The 16,615-nt window shown below is 41.3% G+C and overlaps 1 protein-coding gene across 1 annotated transcript in view; it reads right to left on the reverse strand.

Moving 5' to 3' along the window:
- Window positions 1–3,439, reverse strand: part of LOC129696471 (gamma-soluble NSF attachment protein-like) — a 30,253-nt gene extending 26,814 nt beyond the window's left edge. The window contains exon 1 of the mRNA XM_055634397.1: window positions 3,241–3,439. Coding sequence (XP_055490372.1) covers window positions 3,241–3,293 — 53 coding nt within the window. The 5' untranslated portion in view covers window positions 3,294–3,439. The remainder of the gene's footprint in view (window positions 1–3,240) is intronic.
- Window positions 3,440–16,615: the final 13,176 nt, after the last annotated feature.

Genomic DNA, 16,615 nt, shown 5'->3' on the forward strand with positions numbered 1-16,615 from the left:
TTACTCCACCTACTGTTATTTATACCTCATTTAGTTATTCTATTATACTTCAATAGTGTATATCCACTACATCAGAAGGCACTTTGTATTTATTGCTGCATTAATACTGTTTTCTCTGTGAACAAGGAATTTCATTGCAGCCAGGTGCATATGTCCAATAAACTAACCCAATCAAGAAGTATTCATGTACATGGAGATAACACATGTTATGTGAAAGGTAAAACACATGGCAGATGAAAGAATACTTGAAAGAATCTGAGGGCATGCACCTTGGTTGAAAAAAAATGTTGCTTTTAAATAGTGACAAATGGGACAGCTTGTTCAAAGGGACCCATGTATCTTTGCACGTGAATTAGTTGAGGTTAACATGTTCAGTATGAGGCTTTTGAATAGACTCTGGGATATACAAGGAATGGGGGAGTATGGATCATCTGTAGGCAGATGAGATTAATTTATGTAGACACAAGAACTGCAGATGCTGGTTACAACAAGCGCCACACAATGCTGAAAGACATGGATAGGGTAGAAAATCAAAATCTTTTTCCCCAGGATGGAAACAAGAAATACTTGCGTGCATAACTTTAAGGCGAGAGGGACAAAGTTTAAAGGAGATGTGCAAGACAAGTTTTATTTAAAACACAGGATGGCAAGTGCCAGGAACTCACTGCCACTGGTGGTGATGGCAGCAGATACGATAGTGGCTTTTACGACTTTTGGATAGGCACATGGGGTATGAAGAGAATGGAGGGATATAGATTATGTGCAGGCAGATAAGAGTTAGTCATAGCATCATGATCAGCACAGACAATGTGGTGCGCTGTTCCATGTTCTCTCAACTGTCTTCTCAAACTCTATTATAGTATTAAGTTAATACTTTTTAATTTGAAGCGAACCATATCTGGTCATTATTGCAATTGAGTGCATCTTAAGGGGCATGTGGAAAGTGAGGGCTGTGAGCTGTGGAACGAGCTGCCAGAGGAGGTACCCGAGGCAGGTACTACACAACATTGAAAAGATGTATAGGAAGGAACTGCAGATAAGGCACATGCACTCACGTATATCCCCGTACGCCCTCACAAACCCCGACTACACAGTAGAGCATGCCACAGGATGTTCCTGTTCTCGATCACCTGGCAACATTCGCGACACGGTCTAAGGCTGGGGCTCTCATCCAAAAGGGCGCACAACACCATCCTTTATGGCATCTCTTATCAGAGCAGACCATGCCACTGCCCCCTCCCTGAGCCAATCATATGCCCCCTTGTCTGCAACGTTTCTGCGCTACTAGCAGCAGGGGGTACAGGTGGTCCACCCAATCATTGCTGTTGTTTTTTGGTCACGAATGCCAAGCTTTCCCCATAGAATGGCCTGAGAAAGGCCACACTCCCAGACAATGTGCACAGCTACAAGGTCAATTCTAGGAGATAATGCATTTGCATCTGGTTTTCCAGGGCTATGGAATGCAGTGCTCCTAATTTATCTGATAACTCCATTTCATATTTTAGTTGAAATTGTCTGGATGTTTAACCCTTACACTACAATGGATAGGAAAGGTTTAGAAGGATATGGGCCAAATACAGGCAGGTGGGACTAGTGTAGATAGAGCATCTTGGTCAGCATGGGCCGAAGTGATGCTGGTTTCGCAGATGCCTCTTTCCTCCTTTCCAATCAATGGTGACAGTGCAGGTAGGAACCAACCAGCTGGGCTGTAAAGGCTCATGAGAGCTGTAGTGCATTAGCAGGCCCCTCAGGACATTGTGTGTGGAAAGAACTGCAGATGCTGGTTTACACCGAAGATAGACGTAAAATGCTGGAGTAACTCAGCGGGACTGGCAATATCACTGGAGAAAAGGAAGGGGTGACATTTCAGGTCGAGACCTTCAGACTGAGTCAGGGGAGAGGGAAACTGGAGAGATGGAAGGGCAAGGTGTGAAAATGACAGATCATAGCCGACAATGATTAAAGAAATCTATAATGGTTCAATGTTGGTTGAGGGCAAGGTGACATCGAGGCATACAATCGGTAAAAATAAAGGACAGTGTTGAGGAACAGTACCTCATATTTCACCTGAACAGCTTACAACCCAGTGGTATGAATATTGATTTCTCTAACTTCAAGTAACCCTTGCATTCCCTCTCTGTCCACCCCTCCCCACCCAAGCTCTCCGACTAGTTTCACTGTCCTTATGATTAATTTTACTGATTGTGTGCCTCTTGTCACCTTCTCCTCAGCCAACAATGAACCATTCTACATGTGCAAGAAGGAATTGCCGATGCTGATTTACGCCCAAGAAAGATAGACACAAAATGATGGAGTAACTCAGTGGGACAGGCAACATCACTGGAGAGAAGGAATGGGTGACATTTCAGGTGAAGACATCAGTCTGTAGAAGGGTCTCGACCTGAAACGTCCCCCATTCCATCTCTCCATATGTGCTGCCTGTCCCGTTGAGTTACTCCAGCATTTTGCGATTATCTACAATGAGCCATTCTACATTTCCATAACAGCGTCTACTCTGATCTGTCATTTTCTCCAATTTCAGGTAGTCCTCGCTTTCTCCCTCCTTCCCCTCCCCAGCTCTCCCACAACGCACTCTCAGCCTCTTCCTTTCTTCTTCCCACCCCCACATCAGTCTGAAGAAAGGGTCTCGACCTGAAACATCGCTCCATAGATGCTGCCTCACCCGCTGAGTTTCTCTAGCATTTTTGTCTACCTGTCATTTTCACATCATATTTTTCCATATCTCTCGTCTCACTCTCCCCCGAGTCTGAGGAAAGGTTTACTGATTGTGTGCCTCTTGTCACCTTCTCCTCAGCCAACAATGAACCATTCTACATGTGCAAGAAGGAATTGCCGATGCTGATTTACACCCAAGAAAGATAGACACAAAATGCTGGAGTAACTCAGTGGGACAGGCAACATCGCTGGAGAGAAGGAATGGGTGACATTTCAGGTGAAGACATCAGTCTGTAGAAGGGTCTCGACCTGAAACGTCCCCTATTCCGCCTCTCCACAGATGCTGCCTGCCTGCCTGCCTGTCCCTCTGTGTTACCCCAGCATGTTGTCCCCAGGACATTAACAGCCATAGCGGACTACAACTCCCAGCAGGCCCCACGCCCGCAGAGGGGCGTCAGACGACGGCGCCCACCCGGATCTCCGGGCCGCTTGAACCCCCCACTCCCGCTGGAAGGAACGGTGATCACCCCACCCCACTCCACCAAACACAATCCACTCCCTCACCATTTCTCGGCGGCCGCTATGTGTTCCAGCGCCTCGTTTATCTTTTGAGCCATCGGTTTCTTTCCTACGTGGGACTCGACAGCCGACAAAATGGCGTGCGGGCGGGCGGAGGCGACACTGCGATCCCCTCGTTACCGGCTGCTCGTCCTTCACGGCGATGCCGATGCCGATGCCGGGGCCGCCGCTCACTCCAGCCGCCGGGCGGAGGTAAATAAATAATCAATAACTGCGGGCGCGCGTGCGCAGTAAGTGGTTGCGCGGCCGGGCCCAAGCATTCGCGCATGCGCGCACGGGACACTTTCCCCGCCCCGCCTCCTGACTGCGCATTCGCGCTGGAGACGATCCGGACAGACTCCGCGGTGACGTAGACCTTTGGTGTCCACGCCTCTGCTGGGATTGTCTCGCCAGTCACTTGGGGGCAGGTAACGCAATTAGTGCACTGCTCTGTCCTGCTTGCTCAGTTTACAGCAGGGCGGTTACTGCAGCAAAGGTACCTTGCAGTTTAATGATAACTTACAGTAGGGCTGTGATTGCAGCAGAGGTACCTTGCCGTTTAATGATAGCTTACAGTAGGGCTGTGAATGCAGCAGAGGTACCTTGCAATTCAGTGGTTCAATGATAATTTACAGCAGGGCAGTTATTGCAGCAGAGATTACTTTGGAATTTAATGGATTAATTAAACTTTATTGTAACATGCATCTAGAGACAGTGACATTCGTGGTCCCCTTAGTTTCAGTGTGAAGAAGGGTCTCGACCCGAAACATCACCATTCCTTTTCTGCAGAGATGCAGCCTGACCCGCTGAATTACTCCAGCTTTTTAAGTCTATCTTCAGTTTAAACCAGCATCTGCAGTTATTTCCTACACAGTGAAATTATTTTTTTTGTGTGCAATTTAGTAAAATCATACTATGCATAAGCACAATATTACATAGCGATGTTACAAAATTTTGAGATTTTAAAAATCTAGTCTGTAATTTATCCCATCAGATAAAGCATAAAAAGAAGTTTAATTTGACACCTAATTCACTTTCATATCTTAAGTATTAAAAACGTTATGGCCATTTTCATACTCGGAAATTAGCATCTTCCCTATTGCTTTTCCGTTAACACAAAAGCTGTGATCGAGGACAGTCAAATGGCCATAACTTTCTTAAAAATTAAGAGAACTGAAAGAAATGTTCAGTTATTATAGATTGAAGCATTCTGAAACAAATATGAAACAATCTTACTTAGATGACTTGAAATTAAAGCATATAATTAGTTATTTACTTAATTGTAGCTAATTACAAAATTCAATTACTAGATCTAAACATCTATCAATTTCTTAAGAATAGATTAACATTTTTAAATAGTCTAAGTGTCCAAATAACATTCACACAAGAATTCACAATATAACATAATTTTTAAATCTCATTGTCATGGATTTATAGGCCAAATGGAAGGAATTTAATGTTTAATACCTGTAAATTAATGGCCATTTAATAAATCATCTTGCGAGTGGGTTTTTCTGGAACACGATCATTTGGAACGTTGCGGTTTGCGGTGAATACCCCATATCGGTAGCAAAAATACTGCCGGATCGGATGGGGACTAAATCACCGTTTCGCAACTTAAAATGTGAATTAAAGGCATCTTAAGGACCACTTTTATACATAAAATAAACGTCTTCCTTTTACCTGTCCCGTACCTGAAATCCGTCCCCGTTGTTGGCGTTGACGGCTTTTGAAGCTGATTTTAAAATTACTCCAGCGATGAAATTGTCGGGCGATTTAAAAAAAAAATACACAAAACGCCCGTCTGAACGATTCTTCAGCAAAAGCTTGCACTCCAACCAAATATATTCCAGGACAAGGTAGGAAAAAAATGCGTTTTAACCACGCCCCCCCCTCAAAGGCGCACGGCCAGTGGCAGAATGGCAGAGCCGCCGCTGAAGGTAAGTATTGTAACATACCTACATAGAATGTTTGAAGGTTAATTGGCTTCAGTAAAATCGTAACTTGTCCCTAGTGTGTAGGATATGGAGTGTATGGAGTGATCATTGGCCGGCGCAGTCTCGGTGGACTGAAGGGCCTGTTTCCACTCTGTATCTCTGAGATAAACTAAAATCGTGTAGGAATGATAGATTTTACTGAGGCATTCCTCTTTTTGAAAATGTTTATATATCTTGTCTGGATGACGGTATGTTTATCTAAGATGCATTTATTGTTTAAGGAAACAATGACTCCAGATAGAAATTAGAAAAGCACAGTGGAGATACAGGAACTGCAAACGCTGGAACCTTGAGTAAAATATTAGTTATGCCCCTGTCTCACTTAGGAAACCTGAACGGAAACCTCTGGAGACTTTGCGCCCCACCCAAGGTTTCCGTGCGGTTCCCGGAGGTTTTTGTCAGTCTCCCTACTTGCTTCCACTACCTGCAACCACCTGCAACCTCCGGGAACTGCACGGAAACCTTGGGACAGGGGCATAACTCTTTTTCAGGCTGAATAACGGTCCAACTGTAAAGGTCACCTGTCCATGCCCTCCAGAGATGCTGCCTGACCCACTGAATTATTCCAGCACATTAGTATTTCACTTATATAACATTACGGCAATGCCCATGCCGAACATGATGTGATGCCAAGATTAAACTAATCTCCCTGCCTGCACATGACATATATCTCTCCATTCCCTGCAAAGAGAAAGGAAAGCAATAAAAAATAATTAAGACAACTAGAATAAAAACTAAAAAATATCAAGGGGGAAAAAAGTGATAACATTTCATTAATGGCCAGAATTTTCAAGCCCATGAATTAAATCCTAAATATTCACTCCCACTATCATTAACTGTGGATTCCAGTTATCCTGGGTAAATTCTGAGCGTCAAGTCCAGTGAATCCACCAGCTAGGAACTGGACTGTGACTTTCACCTACCAATATAAATATCACAGTTCTTCCAAAAGAAGCATTCAACCTCTACACCACATTTTAGTTGCTGATTTTAGTTTTCTTTTTTTTTTAAACTGCGCATACCAATGTAACTTGATGACACCTAGTACTATTGAATTAATAATTTTACATGAATAAAGTAGTACATTAAGTAAAAGCAATGGAAAGACTTTCTAGATAATTGATAAAATGATTACTTTAACTCATATTAAAGTATAGCTTTGGGGGTGTCAGTGAGAGGTCACCTAAAATTGGAGGATTCAATGTTCATACCATTGGGTTCTAGGTTACCTGGGGTCAAGGAAAGAGTGTTCACGTCGCAGCCCTGTTTCCACCAATCCTTCCACCACCACTCACAAGAAGCGCAAGACAGACACAATTGTATGCAGATGCCGATAAGTGTGTTCAGCTCAGGCTGAACAACTTTTTTTTTTTTTTTAATATTTTTATTAGAAGCAAACATATTATGGTGAAGTATAGCTACATATTATAGTAAAAAACTTTTCATATACACCAATCATACATTATTCAAAATTTCAATTGTCGATTGATTCTGCTTCTAGTGTTTTTTTAGTTATATAGTTAGAAAGAGAGAGAAAGAGAAAAAAATAATTACAAATGTCGAAAAAGAGAAAAAGTGGAATGAATTACTAATAATACGTCATTGGAGATAGGTTCGTAGATTATAAAGTATAACTTTTCATCTAATCCTGAGTTCGCTTCAGTTGCGTTTCCGTGCCGGGCCAATCTATCCCTTCAAATAATTCATGAATGGAGATCATATTTTAACAAAAAGTTCTTGTTTGTCCATTAAGCCAAGTCTAATTCTTTCTAGATATAGGGTCTCCGACATTTCCACAATCCACATTTTAATTGTGGGGGTTATAGGACCTTTCCAAAATTTTAATATTAATTTTTTACCAGTTATTATACTGTCGAGGAAGTTTCTTTGGCTTGTTGTGAGTGTTAAAATTTGTTCTGATATTCCAAGTATTATTAGTTTGAGTGGATCCAATTGAGTATTAACAACTTCAGAAATTATTCCAAAAATATCAGTCTGGAATTTTTTAATTTTGGTACAATTTGCAAAAGTATGTGTTAAATTGGCCTCTAGGTGCAGACATTTATCACAAATAGGAGAAATATGTGGGACGATTCCATTTAGTTTTATTTTGGAGTAATGTAATCTGTGTAAGACTTTAAATTGTATTAAAGCATGTCTAGCATTTAACGAGCATTGATGTATATATTGTAGACTTTCGTCCTAAATATCTTTTGTTATAGGTTGACCTAGTTCGTTTTCTCATGTGTATCTGTATAATTCCATCGATGGTACCTCATTGTCTAAGAGGGTGTTATTAATATAAGTTATTAATTTTTCAGTTAGGATGCTTATTCAAACATTCATCAAGAATTCTGGTTCCCTAGTCCTATAAACTTCTGTGTTAGATTTAACATAATCTCTAATTTGTAGATATCTGAAGAAATTATTTGAGTGTAGTCCATAGATCTGTTGTAACTCTTGAAATGAAAGAAAAATGCCTTTCCTATAAAGATGTCCAATCTTTTCAATTCCGTAATTTTTCCATTGCGTGAAACCTTTATCCAATATGGATGGTTTGAATAAATGATTGTTTACAGTGGGAAGACATAGTGATATATTATCCAATTTTAAAGCTTTTTTTAGTTGTTTCCAAATTCGCATTCCACTATGTATTATAGGGTTTTCCCCATAGGTTGTGCAGTTTTGTGGGAGCAAACATAATCGAACCAATTTCAAAAGGTAAGCAGTCTTCCTTTTCCATCCTTAACCAATCTGGTTGCTGATCCATTTCTTCCAGCCAGAAATTCATGTTTTTAATATGGACAGCCCAAAAATAAAACAAAATATTTGGCAAGGCTAAACCTCCATTTATGTTTAACTTACATAAATGTTTTTTACTTATTCTATGATTCTTATAATCCCAAATGAAGCTTGTTACAATAGAATCGACTTTTTTGAAAAATTTGTGATATATATCGGAATTAATTGAAATAGGTACAGTAGTTGCAGTAAGAAAATCATTTTTATAGCATTAATTCTACCAAGCATTGAAATGGGAAGTGTTTTCCAATACTGAATATTATTGTGTAGTTTATTCAGTAAGGGTGGAAAGTTTAACTTAAATAGAGAGGTATATGTCTTAGTTACATAAATTCCTAAATATTTAAGTTTATCTTTAACTATTTTAAAAGGGGATTGTTGTAATGTATGTAAATTGAGTTTTGTTATTGGCGTGATTTCGCTTTTATTCCAATTAATTCTATATCCTGAAAACTGACCAAATTGAGTTATTAGATTTAATAGATTTGGAATACTAGTTTCTAACTCATATTAAAGTATAGTTTTGTGGTGTCAGTGAGAGGTCACCTAAAATTGTAGGATTCAATGTTCATACCGTTGGGTTATAGGTTACCTGGGGTCAAGGAAAGAGTGTTCACGTTGCAGCCCTGTTTCCACCAATCTTTCCACCACCACTCACAAGAAGCACAAGACAGACACCATTATATGCAGATGGCGAGAAATGTGTTCAGCTCTGGCTGAACAACTTCTAATCTTGTGTGTGGACTCGATAAGAAGAAGAATTGGTTACCTAAGCCTCTGTACTCACTTTGCAATTGAATCCTTGACTTTCTTAACGGCAGAACTCAATCAGTGCAAGTCGGTGACAACATCTCCTCCTCATCGACCATTAACACAGATGCAACTCAAGGCTGCGTGCTTTTGTCCCCAGCTCAACTCTCTTTACACACATGCCTGTGTGGCTACGCACAGTTGCAAAGCCTTCTACAAATTCACTGACTGCAACTGTTGTTCAATGAGTCATGGGTTACACAAAAAAGCTGGAGAAACTCAGCGGGTGCAGCAGCATCTATGGAGCGAAGGAAATAGGCAACGTTTCGGGCCGAAGCCCTTCTTCAGACTGAGTTTCTCCAGCTTTTTTGTGTAACCTTCGATTCTCCAGCATCTGCAGTTCCTTCTTAAACACAGTTCAATGAGTCATGGTTGGTAATGAGTCAGCATACAGAAAAGAGATAGAACACCTGGTTGAGTGGGGCTGCAATAACAATCTCTTGCTCAACGACAATTAAACCAAGGAAGTAATCCTTCAGAAAGGAGAATCCAGGAGATCATGTATCGGTTTTCATCAGTGGACATTAATATCTCAAACTAGACTAAGTGGGACCCGTTGGGTTGGGTCCCAGCTTCACACGGGAGGGCTGGTCCCCCAACGCAATATTCCACCTCCCCACCAGTTCCAATATTGGTGGCCAGTGGGGGGGCTTTCTGGAGCGCTAGAATGGGTGTTGGGGGCTGAAGGGACTGGTTTTCAGAGGGCTAGCATGGACATTGTGGGCTGAATGGATTCTTGGGCTAGGCGGCTCAGTCATTCAAGCCTGTTGTGCTGGAAGCTCACTCACTCACGGCTGGTGGGCTGGCAGTTGACTCACGGCTATTCCTTGAAATTCCTTTTCAAGCAGAGTGCAAGGCCACCAAATTCAAGTGCAGTTTCATACCATTTCAAACAGGGTGCAAGGCAACTAAAGACAGTGACCTCTCCCTCCCCCAGCTTGCAAAGACTGAGCCACGCCCAAACTTCCGGGTTTTATAGTCCCTTCCCCCTCCCACCAGAAGGGGCGTGGCCTTCACAGCATGATTGACGAGAGAGAACCTCAACATTTTTTAAACACTAATTACTCTTTTATTTTTCATCGATGGGAAAAATCCTTGGCACCTGATGAGCAGAGGGGGACTGGGTAAGATGGCCAAAAATCACAGCCATACGTGGTAGCGATTTTTCTAAAATCAATATAAAGCGCAAACAGGAAGTGGTCAAGATTAGACTTTTAATTATATCGAAGGCAAGGCAACTTTAATTAGGCAAGGCAACTTTAATTAGGCAACACAGCTTTAGCATTTCCAAACCAAAGGCAACACAGCTTTAGCATTTCCAAACCAAAGGCAACACAGCTTTTGCATTTCCAAACCAAGGCAACACAGCTTTAGCATTTCCAAACCAAAGGCAACACAGCTTTAGCATTTCCAAATTACATTTTCAAACCACATTAAGGGTACTGACAGGTCAGTAAAACCACTCACAGTTTAGTAGATATGTGTTCAGTGTTATTCACAGCTCAGACTGAGAGACATGACCCTCTCGCTCCCCCATCTTGCAGAGTCTGACTAAGGCACTCAACATTTCCGGGTTTTATAGTCACTCCGGAAGGGGCATGGCCTTCAGGAGAGAGAATCTCAACATTTTTTAAACACTAATAACTCTTATATTTCATCGATAGGAAAAATTCTCTTGTCCTGCGCAGCGGAGGGAGACTCTGAGTAAGATGGCCAAAAATCACAGCCGTAAGTGGCAGCATTTTTTCTAAAATCAATACACAGACAACAGGAAGTGGTCATGATCAGACTTTTAGTAATATAGATAACCTAATCTGGCTGCAGCATATCAATGTAGTCATGAAGGCATGCCAGTGTCTCTACTTTCTTTTTAAATTTAAAGGGATTCGGTATGTCACTGAATACTCTAGCAGTCTTCCATAGATGCATTGTAGAAAGTAACCTGACTGGACTGGTACAGCAATTTCAATGCAGAGGATTACACGAGGCTGCAGGGAGCAGGGTATTCCGCCTGGCCCATTATGGGCTCAGACCTCATCACCATCAAAAGCATCTACATGAGGCATTGCCTAAAGAAGATGGCAACAATCATCAAGGAACTCCGGCATCTGGACCATGCCCTCTACTTGCTGCTAGCATTGGGCAGGAAATGCAGACACCTGAAGTTCCACACCACCAGGTTCAGGAACAGCTAGTTTCTTTCAGCTGTTAAGTTCTTGATAGTTGAAAGAAACGTCAGTCAGCGACGGAACATGACGGATCATCTCTTGCATTACCATGGACTTTTTCAAATTATTTCTGCACTAAAATCTTGTTTTTGTACAGTTGCTTTCTTGCCATATTCTTGAGCATTTTATGAATGTTTTAGGTTTCGTATGTCTAAGTGTATGTGCCATTGATGTTGCTGCAAGCAAAAGATTTTAATTGTATATGTACCTCACTATACTCGTGCATATGACAATAATCTCGTCTTGACCTGACTTGACATTATTTAAAAATAAATCACACGGCCCTGCATTTAATTTTTAATCTTTTGTGGAGAAGAGTTCCTTTTGACTGACTTGTCATTTGTACAATGGAGGAGCAAAAAAATCTGCATTTCAGTTAACATTGTCCATCTGTTGAGAATGCCCAAGCTGCTGAAATCTCTCCCTCCAATGCACGTGATCACAAACTGACAAGAGCTACTGGTGATGAGTTTATTTACATGCACTAGGCGTGTAGATATCCTTGCACTTTTAGCAGTTATTTAGAGTTATAAGCATATAATAATAATAATAATAATAATAATAGTAATAATAATAATAATAATAAATACTTTATTGATCCCCTCAGGGAAATTCAGATGTCCAGAAGCCCCCAACCAACAAACCCACAGATTCAAAACGAACGCAGACAGAAAATACATAGAATACACTGTGGACACTACCTGAGAGCAATATATACTTAAAAGACCAATAATTAACAATTAAAAATGAAAAATTGCAAAAATGCATCCCCCTACAGCCTAGTGGTCCGAATTATAAAATCTAATGGCTGCAGGGGTGAAGGATCTCCTGAACCACTTCGTTCTACAGGGCAGGGAGAGGAGTCTGTTGTTGTTCCGAGTGCTCTTTTGACTCTCCAGAATTCCATGGAGGGGATGCCCGGGGTTTTTCAGGATGATCTGCACCTTGTGCCTCATATGCCTCTCAAGCACATCCATCCCAGAGTCTACTCTCCCCTCCAGCACTGAGCTAGCTCGTTTAACCAGTTTGACCAGCTTCTTGTTGTTTTTTTCACTAATGCTGTTTCCCAGCAGACAACAGCGTAGAAAATAACACTTGCAACCACAGTGTTGTAAAACATGTGCAGCATATCACTACACACATTGAAGGATTTGAGCCTTCTGAGGAAAAAGAGTCTGCTCTGGCCTTTTTTGTAGAGGGAGTCAGAGTTGACAGACCAGTCCAGTTTGTTAGCAAGGTGCACTCCAAGGTATTTATATGTCTGCACCACCGCAATGTCAGCCCCAGCAGCGTTGACCGGCTGAAGGGGGAGCTTGGACCTGCCAAAGTTAACCAACATCTCTTTAGTCTTAGTTGTGTTCAGGATGAGACAGTTCTCTTCACTCCAGGCACAAAACGAACTGGTCAAGTTCCTGTATTCCTCCTCCTGCCCGTTCCATATGATTAACAGCAAAGCTTTAACCTTCAATAAAAAAATTAACTGATTAATTCATTATGACCAAAGATGAAATTATTCATGAAAGAAGAGTACCGTCGCTTATCAGGGTCAATAAATTATACCAATTATTATATATTTGGACATGTACTTGCAGATTACTTAATATTATTCACATTGCTGATCACAGATCATTGAATTTACTTTATAGTAAACAAATGCGCAATATGAGCATGTTCGTGATAGATTATGTTTGCATGTGTATCAAAAATTATTTAACTTGAATTATTACCTTTTTCAGTGAGGAGATTTCTATAATAAAAACATATTTAGGATGTGGAAAAGCAAATTGCTGGAATTCTGAAAAATATGCAGTAAATGCTAGAAATAACAAATCAGCTAGAACACGCGAGATGGACTTTTATTAATCTGCCTCTTGTTTAATTTTTTTTCGTTTTACATTGTTTAGTAAAGTAAGCAGCTGTTGCCAAATTCGTTGAGTTAAAGATAATGAATTAATCCTCTTCACAGAACGTTAATCGTCTTCACAGAAACACAGATGGAGCTAATGGGGATCCTAATGGAAAATGTGGGATAGCAAACAGGTGCAATTTTGTCCCGGTGGCCCAGATAATCAGGAATGGCTGGATGAAACACAAAAGCTGGAGTAACTCAGCGGGTCAGACAGCATCTCTGGAGAAAAGGGAATAGGGTTGAGATCCTTCTTCTTAAATCTTCAGTTTAAATCTGCATCTGCAGTTCCTTCCTACACATGGTTGGATTAAACCTCGTCACTTAAAGTGTACATAACTCATCCACTGCTAGTTATCATAACTGGAAACGCTTTAACCATTAAAAACCACCATTTGACATCGTCACCACTTTGTACATAACTCTCATACTTGATGGTTAATACTAGTTTACTTGTAGATCGTGATTTAAAGAATTGGAATAGAGCTGTGGTTCCGTGATTTATTGATGAGATGTTGCGATCTGTGAAGTGTTATATAATATAATGTAATCTTGATTCTTATTTATCCATCTGTACCTGGCAACCTTTACAGTTGTAAGTATATTGATTCAAAATAAAGGAAGCACAAGAAAATAAGATAAATTATTGTTTTTCTACCTAGTAAATTGCCTAATGTACCTATGTTCTAAGAAGCATAAACATATTTGCCTGGTGCTCGAGAATAAGCACGTTTATGCTGCTAGTGCAGTGTTGATATGCAGTACCTCTCACTATCAAAGGAATTTGTGAGCTGTTCACGCTTAAAGCTCCTAATCAAAACTAATGAAATGTTACATTCATTTCAGGTAGCTTTGTTAAAGATTCATACAAATAAAACTTGCAACTGACGCCAACAAATGTTTGAGATGTCAGATTTATTTGCACAACTGAGCTGTCCTGGCACCTTGTTGTATTGACGACGTTTCACCACAAGGGAGCACCCTCTGAGCAAGGTGAAAAAACACACTGGTTTGTAATTTGATCAGTAAGAATATATTAAAGTAAATAACTTCGATAGGATTATTTTAGTCTATTAATGGAAGATATTCCTAAAGTAAGTATTCAAGAATGGTTGAGAATGAAACAAAGTATGTTTGTAACAATAATGCATTAAACCATTCTGAAAAAATCATCTTGTACTTTTGGTTTTGGCAAATGAATGGCTACAGTTGGTTTAGAAGGATGAATCAATTCCATTTTGAATTAAGTTAAATAGCCAGTTGGTGAAGAAAGCAAATTTGCAACAAAAGCAACATTCAGGAGTTAAATATTATACTATCGCAACATAAATTACATTTATACAGTCCCCAATGTGGCAACCATCCCGAGGAATTCGACAAGGGCATTATCAAACAAAAACCCTGCATCAAGTTCCGAAAGATGATATCAGGACAGACAATCAAAGGTGGAGGAGGTAAACTTTAAGTAGTATTGTAACAGTGAAGAGAGAGGTGATGTAGAAGAACTTTCTGCAGTTAGAGTCTGAAGCTATGCCAACTGGTTAAGGTGTGATTCAAAACAAGGATCTGTAGCAGACGTGAATTGGAGAGGAAAAGATTGCTTTTGATTCCACATTTAAAATAGGAAACCTTCTCATGAGTTAAACCTCCCAAAAGGTTAAAAAGCAGGACCTGAACGGTAGTGATCTCCTGATAACCCTCAATTGCACTTGCTAGTGAGGGTAGTAATAGGAAGATAGGACAGGTGAATGCTTGACTGCGGTGTTGGTGCAAGTGGCAGGGATTCCGATTTTTGGAGCATTGGGAACTCTTCTGGGGCATAGGTAACCTGTACAAGAGGGACAGGTTGCATCAGCACTGGAGGGGAACTAATATCCCAAAGAGGAGATTTGCTAGCGCAGCTCGGGGGACGGGAGGTGGGTTAACCTGGATTGGAAGGGGGATGGGGTCCAATGCAATATTGAGGCAGGTAGGAGGCTGAAAGTCAGTACAGAAGCCAATGACAGCAGCTTCAGTAGACTGGGTAGGTAAGAGGATGGCAGGGAATAAGGAAATGCGTAGGAAAGAACTGCAGATGCTGGTTTACACCAAAGATAGACACAAAAGCTGGAGTAACTCAGCGGGACAGGCAGCATTTCTGGAGAGAAGGAAACATCACCCATTTTGGGCCAAGGCCCTTCTTCAGACTGAGTCAGGGGAGAGGGAGACATAGAGATATGGGAGGGTTAAAACACAGATCAAAGGGGATGATGATCAAAGAAGTAGAATAGTGCATTGTATCAATATATTGATTTCTGTAACTTCAAATAACCCTTGCTTTCCCTCCCCCATCCTAGTTCTCCAACTAGTTTCACTATCTTCCTGATTAAATTTTATTGATTGTATGCCTCGTTGTCACCTTCACCTCCGCTAACAATGAACCATTCTACATTTTCCTTGATCATCATCCCATGATCTGTTTTCACACCTTACCCACCCATATCTTTAAGATAGACAAAAATGCTGGAGAAACTCAACGGCTGAGGCAGCATGGAGAGAAGGAATTGGCGACGTTTTGGGTCGAGACCCTTCAAGTCAAGTCGAGTTTATTGTCATGTGTCCCTGATAGGACAATGAAATTCTTGCTTTGCTTCAGCACAACAGAACATAGTAGGCATTAACTACAAAACAGATCAGTGTGTCCATATACCATAATATAAATATATACACACATGAATAAATAAACTGATAAAGTGCAAATAACAGATAATGGGCTATTAATGTTCAGAGTTTTGTCCAAGCCAAGTTTAATAGCCTGATGGCTGTGGGGAAGTAGCTATTCCTGAACCTGTTCATTGCAGTCTTCAGGCCCCTGTACCTTCTACCTGAAGGTAGCAGGGAGATGAGTGTGTGGCCAGATGGTGTGGGTCTTTGATGATACTGCCAGCCTTTTTGAGGCAGCGACTGTGATAGATCCCCTCGATGGAGGGAGGTCCGAGCCAATGATGGACTGGGCAGTGTTTACTACTTTTTGTAGTCTTCTTCTCTGCAGGGCACTCAAGTTGCCGAAACCAAGCCATGATGCAACTCTCTACTGCATGCTCTCTACTGTGCACCTGTAGAAGTTAGAGAGAGTTCTCCTTGACAAACCGACTCTCCGTAATCTTCTCAGGAAGTAGAGACGCTGATGAGCTTTCTTAATAATTGCATCAGTGTTCTCGGACCAGGAAAGATCTTCAGAGATGTGCACGCCCAGGAATTTGAAGCTCTTGACCCTTCCAACCATCTACCTGTTGATATAAACGGGACTGTGGGTCCCTATCCTACTCCTTCCAAAATCCACAATCAGTTCCTTGGTTTTGCTGGTGTTGGGCCAGGTTATTGTGCTGGCACCATATGGACAGTTGCTCTATCTCTCTTCTATACTCTTGACTCATCCCCATCAGTGATATATCCCACAACAGTGGTGTCGTCAGCGAACTTGATGATGGAGTTCGCACTATGACCGGCTACGCAGTCATGTGTAAAGAGTGAGTACAGCAGGGGGCTGAGCACGCAGCCTTGAGGTTCTCCCGTGCTGATTGTAATCGAGTCCGACACATTTCCACCAATACGAACAGCAGTAGGCCATTCGGCACATCGAGCCAGCACCGCCATTC

This window comes from Leucoraja erinacea, chromosome 4 (assembly GCF_028641065.1).
Source record: "Leucoraja erinacea ecotype New England chromosome 4, Leri_hhj_1, whole genome shotgun sequence".
NCBI lineage: Eukaryota > Metazoa > Chordata > Chondrichthyes > Rajiformes > Rajidae > Leucoraja > Leucoraja erinaceus.